We start from the raw sequence: 12,453 nt of genomic DNA, 5'->3' as shown, positions 1-12,453 counted from the left end.
CACGTTTTGCTGGTAAATAATTACAGAGGTCCTGCCATCTACATATCAGAACTAGTAATCCGTGAACTACGCTGATCAATACGGGGGTTAACGGGCACATAGAACCGGCGCGGGACAAATCCGTTTACGGGATTCAGGTTCTTTCAATCGCGTATGAGGCTGTCTGCTCCTATACATGTGAGCTTAGGACTCAGGGTTGTTTCATTAATATTACAGGGGGGCCTAAAACAAGTCCTGCTGCAGCTGTCCAAACTTGCCAAAAATTGCTCCACGTACACAATGTACTATCACACGTATTGGAGGCATATAGAATTCTAAAGCGGTAAGGTGCATGTGTTTGCTTCAAGCCTTGCCTTTCATTTAGCCATAACAAATTTAGTATAATTAGGATTTGGACCGACGGACATTTTCGTACATCTCTAAAAATAGGCATTGCCCGTTAAGGAACAACGTTAATGATACTGTTAAACTCAAAGGGCTAGGCTCTTTTTATTTGTTTATAAGGCCACACCAATTTAATTTCTTGGTTAACGGATTTTTCTACAAAAATAATGGAGCGGGCGGGTGAAAAAAAAAAAAAAAAAACAGGCCTAGGCATCCTATTATGGCCCAAAATGGTACAACAGAAGCCATGAAGTCAACACACCAGGCTGGTTCACACCAGGCTGAACTTTTAATGAGACCACTGCATTGAAAGATGGAATAACTGTAACGACTAGGAAGAAAAGGACTGTTTTCAACTGTTCAGGGTAAAATATGAGCATTTTGCAGTTGATTCTGAATTTTTATTTTTATTTGCAAATCAGAAAAAAATGAAGCGGGCGAATCTGTTAACCAAGAAATTTAATTGGTATGGCCTAATCAAAACTCTTACTTGTTTAATTTCCCCATCACAATTCAACCAATAACCATTATCATATCACCACTTTTTAATAAAGTCTGAACAATAACATTGTAACAGTTTCGTAGTGAAGTTATACAATGTCATGTCCACCTTATACATAGTTATAACATTTATGACCGAGGCTCAAAATACTTTTTCTCTGTTGCCTACAAAATTGAAGGCAGTCAAAAACTTTTTCCAAAAAATTTTTTTTACTCAGTTTATTGCCTATAGTAGTATACTGCCTTTTACTTTGCAAAATTGCCTATATTTTAGAGAAATATACCTGAAGTCTAGGGAAAAATTGGTTCAAGGAAAGGGTATGTTGAGCTCTGGAAAATTACACATTGTCAATCAACTTAAACATGCAAAAGAAGGGGGGTGGCACAAATATTACTAAGCACAAATTACAAGCACAATATAAAACAAAAGCAAAGAAACAAAACTTACGTGAAAGTGTGTTAAATTGAGAAACTGTAAAGAGAACAAAAGGAAAATAAGAAAAGAAAGATTGTGCAACAAAACTACAAGAATGTTAAATCTACAAGGTAAACATACAACAACATAGACAACAAGTGCTAAAAACAAAAAGGTATAATCTCTATTGCTAGTAGCGTAATGCGGGGTAACACAAAGTGAAGAAAGGAAAATTGAATTTGAATTCATAAATTGAGTACTCTGATTGGATTTTGATTATATATTTGTTGATCATTTAATAAATTAATTGGAAGTTCCCAAAGTTTACCTTAGTACCTTATTACAGTATATTTGATAGGATGGACAGTGAGATATTTAGTATTTTTTAATAAACTTAGACTGAGTGTATTCTGATTTTAACAATAATTGAAGAGTTTTTCTTTACACATTTTCCACAAGCGAGTTACTTAACTTAAAGCTTACTGCCCAATGAAAGTTTGTAGTTTCCTTACTTGGAGTTTGAGTTATATCAGGATCTGTAAACAAAAGATACATTAAATGAGCTTTAATTAAATGGCAATTAGTAATATTTGAATTATCTGGTGACAAAACTGCAGCCAACGGCGAGGAACTTGTAAAATCAAGTCGGGCAACTCCTGAGTGCGTAGGAGTGCCAACTCTGTCAAGTTAATTTAACAATACATTAAATCCAGTCACAGTTGAGGTAAGGCATTATCATTGTGATGATAAAAAGACATTTCACACAACTAGAACCACCTGTGGTGTACAGACTGGTAACGTTTAAATTCTAAGTGTCTTCATCAGCTCAAGAAGCATAACCATTAATTGTGATAATTACTAACTTCAGTCTGTCTAGACTGTTTAGAATATGCAACTTTCAAGTACTGATGAAGAGTGTGTCATTATGTTGACCTTCTCCCTGCTGCCTAACCCTGTCACCAACACAAATTTGGTATGAAACAGCTACATTTTTTACCTCAGTAGGCAGAGGGTTAATATGCAAATTAACATACATGCCCTTCTAAGACCACCACAAACACATGCTTCCAAATGACTGTCAATTTCAATGAAAGCTCACACTCTGACAAAACGTTTTACTCAAGTAGCAGCTATAGTTATTGCAGCTTTTTTTTATTATACGCATGTATAAGCAGGAAAACTTTCCCTTGACCACATAGCATTGATCTTATGGACAGATGTAATAAGATGTTATAGTAAGTAGTCTAGTTTCCTAGTAATAATAGCATCAGTAGCCTTTAAATCTGCTACATAATGTTCCCAAACTTTGAAAGAAACTATGTCATGTAAAAAATCAACTGAAGCAAGTAGACGTCATCCATTATAAGCACCAAAGTTTCTGTAACAAGGCATGACCACTCAAGCAAACTGTGGGAAAGCAACGTTCAACAGCAGTCCAACACTTACTTTGGTGTGAGGTTAAAACAAAAGCTGGAAAGAAAACATACAACACAAGTAATGCTACTTAAACAAATGTGCATTTACTAGAATTTCTTCCAAATGGAGTACCAAATTTTTTTTCCCTCCATTGATTCTGAAGGAGATACCCTTCCAAAAGTGTATGCTGGTATACACAAATGTATGTATAGGGGTTATACTATTTTTCAAAATGGGGGTGTCTTGGCATGTGAAGGGGCTATACCACTGTACTTTCTGGAAGGGGGGGGGTAGTATTTATTATGTATCATAATTGGGATAACAGCCGTCTTCCAAGTCACTTTGCTGCTGATGTGATGTCCAAAATTGTCAGCAGTCATTTTTGAATACACTCACATTATACATTATAAACTTCCCATAGGTTTGCAATGTCAGATTTCTTGCAATAGTACTGGTTTAATTAATGGTCTTACAAGGTGAGAGAGCAGAAGGAATAGAGGAAAAGAAGGAGCAGAAATGACGTACAACTACAAGTACGAGCAACAAAAACACAACACATATTACAGGAAGTTTTACAGAGAAGTGATCTTCTTACTTGTTGTTGTGTCTTGTTCTGTGAAGAAAGGATAACTCAAATTAGTTTTACATGTAATCTATGTCATTCACTAGATAATCTTAAAGATCATATAAATTTGCATAATTATTGATAATGGAATGGGTACAATGATTGATACATCTCCAGAATATGATACCACATTTTAAATCAGTTATGATCTAATTTCCAGTTTCAATTAAATTTCTATTACACAGAAGTTAATTATGACTACACCAACTTAATTTGTTGATTCTCAAATTTTTCAGAAAAAGTACAAAGTGACACCTGGGTGAAAAAACAGGCCTAGACATTCCATCACTGACAGACAGCAAGAAGTCCAGTCAATGAATTTTAAAACTTTTAATCAAAAGACGTAACTTAAGTTTGAGAAAAGAATGTAGACTTACCAGATGGAGGTGTGGTCTCTGGAGCTACAGAAACACAGAGAGAAACAAGAGCAATTCACTTTTTATTCTTCCCAAATGTCGCAAGAAATGTAGTAGTAAGAAATAGAAAATGTAGACTATACAAGTTTGAAACAATAGTAGACCTGCACCACAAGATTTGCCCAATTTTACATATGTGTGCACAGTGTGTGTGTGTGTGTGTGTGCGTGTGTGTGTGTGTGTTTGTATGTGCGTGCATGCGTGTGTATTTTTGCATTGTAAAACAAGGACCCTTCAGAAAGGTAACACTTTGTTCAGAATGCACATTTTTTATACATTAAGTTCAAGGAAATAGATGCAATATTATTCGTAACTTAAGCTCAACTAACATTGACTTATGCAAATTTGCAAGAAACTTTAGGAGACATGTTTATACTGATATTATATAATATACATTTTGAATGCTATTCTGAGTGTTACAGAAATCATCACAATTTATGATCAAAAGATAACTCCCAAAGGTGACACCAAAACTCACGCAAACCGATCTCTATAAATATTACATGAGGCACTACCCAACCGCTTAATGTTGTGGCTTGCAGTTGATATCCTGCAGTCAGATGCATTTAAACTGAACAGTGATCTTTTGTTAGAAATAGCTCATTCCAGTCAGTGGGAAATGTAGCCATTTTCAAACAACAAATCCGAGATTCCAAACCTCCGGGAAGTGTATAAATTATAATTCATAATGTTCACAACAACTGCTGACAATTTTGGACAAAAATGTTGTCAGTTATAAGTAGGGAACGCTAAAGGTTGGTGACATCACAATGATAATACATAATACAGGTTGGAAATAAAACATACAACACATTGTCAAGTAATGCTACAAAGAGAAGAAATGTGCAAATTAATAGAATTTCTTCCAACAGGATAGCTGAAATTTTTATCTTGACAAAAAGAAGTCAAGTTACTGAACATTATCACCAGGTTTACAAAGTACAAGAACTTCCAACTTAGGAAAAGTAAGAAAAGAAGGGGGGGGTGATAGAAATGGTAAACTTTGAGCAACAAACATAGAAACCGCACAAGAAATTTTCTTACTTGTTGATGAGTCAGGTTCTGTGAAAAAAGGATAACTTAAGTCAGTTTTGAATATAATCTCTTTCAATTTTCATTGGTTGGATAATCTCAATGGTTGTACAAATCTGCATGTTTGAACTTTTCAAACAAGAAATCTGACATTCCAAAGAAGTATATAGATTATAATATATAATGTTCATAGGGTGAAGGTGGTGAATGTTCACAACAACTACTGACAATTTCAGACATGACATTTAACAAAACGTTTAAGTAAAAAGATGGGCGATATCGGAATTAAAATACACAATCTGGAAATAAAATATACACGTCAAGTAAATTGCTACAAAAACAAGAAATGTGCATTTAGTACAATTCCTCCTCCTCTAAAATGTATATACCATAAAATGAACCAGTATAAACCAGTTTACTCGTCATTATTCCCGAACCAGTGGCTTTATTGATTGGCTAATCCTCTGTCCCCATTCTCAGGCAAGCAGACGGTGATTTGGAAGACATCGCCCTTTGTCTTGCCAACAAATGCTGGCATAGATCTTCATTACAAAATAAAGGCGTACAAAGTAGATAAACCTGGAGGCCATGGATTTAGCTGACTACACAATTACCAAAGTAATCTATTCCAAGGTTTAGATGTACCTTAATTGAAATTCTTTGCAACAAAAGGTAATGATGACAAAATGTATTTTTTGCAGACCAGTCAGAAGTATGGTATTTGTGTGTGTGTGTGTGTGTGTGTACTAATGTCACCATCTCTGTGTGTGTGTGTGTGTGTGTGTACTAATGTCACCATCATTCTCTTCAATTGTTAAAAAAAGTCTCAATGTAAAAGTTTTCAAGCATATCAAAATATAAATCCAAGAATCCAACAATGGCATGGACAAAATGTTGGATCTTGCTATATATCGTTGTCACGCAAATTTATGATTCCAACTGCAAGAAATTTGCATACGCAAGACATTCACCTCAACATCTGTACTTACAGTGTGAGTGCAGCATAAAATCCCCTGCTCTTATCACATTAGATAGGAACAAATAGAAAATCAATGATGGGAAAGGTACGCAGCTGTCTATTGTGTTGTAACTACCTTTTCCTTCAGCTATGCAGGCAACTATTGATAAAACAGTAATTGCATGTGTCCAAGGGTTTCAGTTACGTCTAAAATTAGGCTTCTCTCAGAAGTTGGTAATGATTGGTTCTGAGTATATAAAAACCCACAGGAAAACTTAGAATGTGAATTAGCTACTGAGTGAAGTGCCCTGCAGCGGTGTGATTTTACTCCCATGACCGCAATTTTATGCTTTAGGTTTTAGTGCTTCAAGTTAAACTCAATGACTAGTACCTCTTCAAGGTTGTTGGACATTATATACTTTGCAACTCGTTATTATTATAACAGTCCCAACTTCAGAGGAGAGTTTTCTTTCTTATACAATTATTATTTTGAAATGACACACGAATTTTATAGGAGTATGGATTCAAAGAAGCATGCATATTATACAACACTGTTTGTGCCTCTCTAGTCTCTACCAAACCAAATCCAAACCAAAATGTTTTCTTCAAATGATATTCCACACCTGAGACAAATAGAAATTTCAGATTTCCGAGAAGTGTTTTTGCATGGGTTTCCATAAGTGTACTGAAACTGTGGAGAAGGTTGTATGATGTAACACCCCTTACCCTCTATGCAATAGTCATTGCCGAAACTGTGGAGTACGGAGTACAATGTATTACATCATTCTTCCAACGATCAACCGAACACACAGAAACTGAAACCTGTGCCACTCAAAACAAAACTTCCATTTATATGGAAACGTGACCAGAAATTCTATTATTTGGATTGCCCAAGTCAATGCCTCGAAGTCAAGATTCAATTATGCCCTTTAGAATGAATCTATAGTAACTGGATGCTTCTCTTCTATACAGTTTTCATCAGTCATGGCTTGAGTTAATTTGTGCACAATTAATTGATTTTTTTTGGGGGGGGGAGGGGGGGTCAGTGTCAGCACGTGACAACCAAGTGCACCCTCCTTGGAAACACAATGAATCTTTTATAGGATTATTAATTTCAAGGTCGTAAAATGCCTTGAATTCTTAATGCCAAGGTCATAAAATACCTTAACAGATGGCTCTCCGACAAAAACAAAAATCATTAGACAAGAGCTACAACTCCGGAATAATCAATTAAGACTTTACACAACTGCTTAAACTTTTATACCAACGTTGAGCCGTTCTGTATGATTGATGATGCCGAGTTTTCCCGCTGAGGTCCCAGGTGCTTTTCCCCACTTGCGGCTGTTTGAAACCGTGTGTGATAATTAATTCAACCAAACGCTCATTTCTGGCGGGAGCGTCGAGGGGGTGCCTGGTGCGGATATTGACATTTTCCATCAATGACAGCTACTGATCCATCTGGACGACCGTTTTTCGGGAAATCGATCCCGGCGTGCTGACATATATTGGCTTCCAGCCGACCTACTGAATCCTTACCTATTAATGGAGGCACAGAGGGTAAGATGACATCTGGGATGATGTTGGTTGCGACCCCTCCCCCTTGGTTCCTTCCGTCCTGGTCCTTGTCGTCCCCTGACCCCTCCGTGTCGGGACTGACAGTGGCAGATGGCCCCTCCATGCCGGGCGGGTCGTCCCCCTTGGCGGCCATTTCCACCGCCCCGTGCCCGTAGGTCGGCTCAACGCTGTCAAAAATGTGGTCGACCCAGATCCACTTCAGCGTCACCACCAGGAAGCAGACCAGGGCGAGGATGAGCGCGGCCGGAACGATCAGCCACTTGTCGGAGAGAAGGGGGACCTCTCGCTGCCAGCGCTGGTGTGCCGCAGCCAGGGCCCCCTTCACCCGGTCAATCCGAGCCTCCATGGTCCCTCAGTGGTGTCCCCTGTCACCGGAACACTGGCGACATGGTGCTATAACAGTTGTAGCTATGCCATCAATGCTGCCACCCAGGCCGAGTATGTGCTCCCTCCTCTTAAACAAGGACATACATGCAGGGCCAGCCCCTGCTATGTCATACACCTCCTCTGGCTAACCTCCGACCCACAACAAACAGGCGGGGGAAAACCACAGCCCGGCTCCGTCGTGCGTCGTTTACCTGCGATCACCGCCGAGGTCTGAGGGACGGCCCGCGCTCTGTCCACTCATGAGGAAAAACGTGCTCCGAATGTCCCGGAGAAAAGTCACCTTCCCTGGTGCATATGTATTAGAGCGTGTCTCCGGCGCGCCCACACGGAACAACCAAGCATCATCAATTATAACTGATCCCCAGATGATGAATCAGTATTAATCTAAGTTGCTCTAATTGGGCAGGAATGGTGTCTCCACTCAAAAGGTCAGCGAGAAGGGCATTCACAGTTCACATAACACAACTATAGCGCACAGAAATTCTGTATCTTCACCATCCTTACAGTTGAGCCAAAACTTCACGTCTAGACTGTTAATACAAATAAGAGGCGTTGCCCTCAACCAAATATAATGTATTGCGAAGGACTATGCCAATAAAGCGCACTCAAGCTTTTGCACAAAAGGAAGCCAAGGGTACATTCCAATTTCACAGTAAAGGAAGAGGCACTGTACAGCAGACAAACACCCACTAATGTGGCACAGATTATATAATCAATTTCACACAAATATAACTATTTTATATATGAAATAAAAGCTGGAGGTTTTCCACTAGGGTGAAGGTTCTCTTTTTTCAAACACGTAACAGCAGAAAATTATTTGAAGCATATAAAATCAATATGTTTGTATTTTGATGGAATTTGGCCAAAATTCTTTTACTTTTTAGTAAGAAACCGGTAAAAACCCTTGAACATGCCTACAAATGTGTTTTATATGATACATTATTCATACTAATGTTCCATAATTGGATAACAATCTAATCAACTGATACGTGAGTTGGCAAAATGTTTGTCCCCTGATGTCAGACGACCATTTGACATTGCTGCTAACATTAGGGGTTACTTCATTTATGATATATAATTATGTATTTCAAGGGGATCTTTGATTGCAAGTTAGATTTAGGTTTTAAAAGTGTAATTTCAGCGATCAATCAGATTCAGAAGTTAAACCAATGCATAATAATTGTATGGTACTGTACATATAGTCACCAATATGTCAAGCAGTTTTACTTTCAGTATTAACTATGCATAAAATTTATGAATTAATATATTTTACTTTTTTGGGAGGGAAAATCAAAGGAATTTTTTCTGTACACGTACAAGTCATGTATCTTCTTCCAAGGGATTAAATTATACTGCTTAAATACAGGAAATAGATACCCCCTATATACCAGCCATCGCCTTTGTATGCAGCAGTACAAGCTATAATAATATGACATGCATGATTACATTATATGTCTGATTGTCATTACCCTGGGACGCACAGGACAGTCACTAAATGCAGTTTTTATTCCACACGCGACTCGCTGCAAACTCAGATGATCGATGCACGCCCGTAACCAATTACAGCAGACCCACCCCTACTTGAAACAGACAGAGATGGGCAAAACTGCTCCCTTGGGTACGGCCGTGATCATCGCGGTGGTTGACAAAGACAAACACGAGCGGTTGCGTACACGTGTTCTGTCAAATTTCTACACTAAGTGCAAAACTTTAATATAGATCAGAACTTCCAAATTCAGCAATATCTGAACAGAGATAGAAACACACAAGAAAACTGTTACTCAAACAACTGGGATTGTTACTGGATAGATTTTGAAAGCTAAATCTCACCAACATATATATTTAACATGCACTTCACCTTACTTAATTTTGTAGGGAAATTCTAATATCAATGAACATATAATGGTTGTGGAACAATCGAATGTGTAACATCCGATATGTCATGCTTATGTAATGTTCGATTTTTTTCCCCGCACTTCGCTCAATACCTAGTTGACACCTTGCAGTGAAAAGATATATGGTTTAACGTCGTCGAACATGCCCTAGCTTTCTGGGAGAAATGGAAAGGTTATCTGAATGCTGATATGGGAAATCATAACGGTTTATACACGTCCTGATAAAAGTCTGGGGCTCAACCTGGCAAGATTTGATATGTCTGGCGTGTACGCTGAAATATTGTACCGTCATAAATATTGGCAAAACTATGGAGGGATCTGCGTTCTTTGAAACTGATTAAATCAGAGGAGGCTCAGACCAATCTATCACATGATGAAAGTCAACACGTAGACTCGTGTGTCGGAAAACACAGGAACGCCTAAGGAAAGTCTAAGTCATCTTAGAATCGAAACTTAAATGAGATCTTAAAGAAAAGTTGTCGGTCTCTTTCATGATTGGAATCTGTCACCAGACAATGTATATTACCTAAGGCCACACCAATTTGATTTGTTGGTTGTCAGATTTTTCAGAAAAAATGAAGCGACAAAGTGAAAAAAATAAGAAAGATAAACTTATGAATAATCTGATAGGCCCAAAACTTTGATAGGAGCCATGATGTCAACATGTCAGGTTGGTTTATGATTCAAAATTTAATGATGAATTTTAAAACTTTATCAAGCAATTGCATTCAATTTGATAGATGGAAAACTGTAGTGCAACAGCTAGGAAAGTAAGGCGCTTTCAACTGTTTGGGCCAAAATACTAAATAGGAGCATTTTTTTTTTGCAGATCAAAAATAATAAGCAGGAGGATCCGAGAACCAATATTGGTGTGACCTAATCAGCACAATACTTAACCCTGGGGAGCACTCAAGCTAAAGGCAGGGTATGGTGTGAGTAATCTCTTTATGACAGGCACGTCCTGAAAATTCTACTGCTGATTACCCCAACCTCGGGAGCAGATGAGCATGTGTCTACATGTGCCTGCTGTCGGCAGACATCTCACCGAATATCTAAAGGGGATTACGCTGAACGGCAGCTACCCTGGACGCATTGAAATCAACCAATCACACACAGTTCGTTGATTGTCATAAGGCGACAATCCATCCTTCGTAGGGAATTAGGACAATTACCGTATGAAATCCCTATAGCCTACATTTACAAAGAATATTAACATATATATTCAGACTGGTCAATGTCTTTGATTGGCACTCAGGTAGATATTTTACCTGTTGAGTATTTCTAAGAAAATAAACATGTAGACGAAATATCTGCCACAATGCATTGATAAAGATCCAGTAGTGCAGTCTGAATTACCTAATAGTATCTGCCATGATTTTTCCTCTCCATATATATCTGAATTAAGCCTCAGTAAAATATGTCCAAAGATTGCATATGAGGTTTCTTCATTCAACAACCAGGGGTTTTCACTTTGGACATTTCAGTGACTGTCAGATGTGATAACAAAAAAAAAACCTTCTTCTTCAGTCTCTATTCCTGATGCAGGGCTGGAAATACTGGGTGCGTGTGCACCTTAGTGCACCCAAATTTGGGGCTGTGCACCCAATTTTTTTCTGTGGGTGCACTGACCAAATATTTTCATAGATTTATGTATGTAAAGATGTTAAATGGTATAGCAGACTAAAAATCGCTGCTATTACTTTTCTTTAGAAATGAAACATTACCTTTTGCTGACAACATTTTTTAAATGGTGCACCTAAAATATTTTTTGTGCACCCAATTTAATAGGTTGGGTGCACCAGTGCACCTATTCCCTAAAATGAATTTCGAGGCCTGCTGATGAAATTATTCATAGATATCCAACATCAGGTTTATAACAGCAATATTTTTGGTTATCTGATGTAGATATTATCTGACAGCATAGTTATCAAAATCCTTACATATATTACTAAACAGAGCTCGAATTACTGGTGCACCCAACCTTAGTGCACCCAATCTATTTCTTTGGGTACACCAGTGCACCCAAATATTTTTGTAGGTTTACATTTTTGATGTTAAATGTATAGTAGTATACAACATATTCTTAACACCTCAAGTATCAGAAAAATGATAAAATCATTGTTTTAGTACTTTTCTTTAGAAATGAAAAATAATTTGTTTTTGCTGACATACTACTATACTAATATTATTTTATATGGTGCACCCCAAAAAATTTTTGAGCACCCAATTTTTTAGGTTGCAATGGGTGCACCAGTGTACAAAAATGTACCTACAGTACCGTTCGCGTTATAGTTACCCTAACGGCCGTTACTAACGCGTTTTTTTTCCGTTACTTTTCCGTTACTTTTCCGTAAGTTTTCCGTAACTTTTGCGTAAGTTTTCCGTTACTTTTCCGTTACTTTTCCGTTAGACTTCTGCATTCATATGCAGGCCGCGGTAACATCACAGAATAATGGGAGGAGTACTAATTTACCTCATGCGGGGCGGGAAATTACCGATACACACCGCTGGAACAGCGGAAGGAACGTTGATCTAGCCTGCATTTTACTATATTGTAACGTTTAAAACGTTTTACGATCACCGGCGCAATTCAATTAGATAGACATTTTCTTTTGTCACTGTTGCCCAGGCAAGCGTTTCTATAGTTTGTCAACTTTGTTTTGCTGTTTTTCTCTGTTAACTTATTTTACCACCGAATAAGCAAACCTAGATGATCTGAAGTTATAAATGCCCCGGTCCGCCGTACATAATAGGAGGCGGGCGTGAGGTAACGTTAGGGATGTGCAAAAAACATCGTGGAAAATTCCTATAACACTCGAAAAAAGGCAGCATATTTACACGTGCCCACC

The 12,453-nt window shown here is 37.9% G+C and overlaps 1 protein-coding gene across 18 annotated transcripts in view; it reads right to left on the bottom strand.

Annotated features, from left to right (window-relative positions):
• The window catches only part of LOC109485470 (pro-neuregulin-2, membrane-bound isoform-like), a 68,985-nt gene that overhangs the window by 16,998 nt on the left and 39,534 nt on the right, over positions 1-12,453 (bottom strand). For 4 of the 18 annotated variants that reach the window (XM_019789102.1, XM_019789100.1, XM_019789105.1 and 1 more), the window contains exons 4-7: positions 4,802-4,819; positions 3,719-3,742; positions 3,312-3,329; positions 1,813-1,836 (exon numbers count right to left, since the gene is read on the bottom strand). The exons of 1 other annotated variant lie outside the window; for it this stretch is intronic. In XM_019789102.1, the coding sequence (XP_019644661.1) occupies positions 1,813-1,836; positions 3,312-3,329; positions 3,719-3,742; positions 4,802-4,819 (84 nt within the window). Of the gene's footprint in view, positions 1-1,333; positions 1,358-1,812; positions 1,837-3,311; positions 3,330-3,718; positions 3,743-4,801; positions 4,820-12,453 lie in introns of all 18 variants that reach the window. 13 more of the 18 variants (XM_019789103.1, XM_019789113.1, XM_019789108.1 and 10 more) reach the window with 6 other exon arrangements.

Source organism: Branchiostoma belcheri, unplaced genomic scaffold, assembly GCF_001625305.1.
Source record: "Branchiostoma belcheri isolate BF01 breed outbred unplaced genomic scaffold, Haploidv18h27 scaffold76, whole genome shotgun sequence".
Classification (NCBI taxonomy): domain Eukaryota; kingdom Metazoa; phylum Chordata; class Leptocardii; order Amphioxiformes; family Branchiostomatidae; genus Branchiostoma; species Branchiostoma belcheri.
This window is presented reverse-complemented; position numbering and strand designations above follow the sequence as displayed.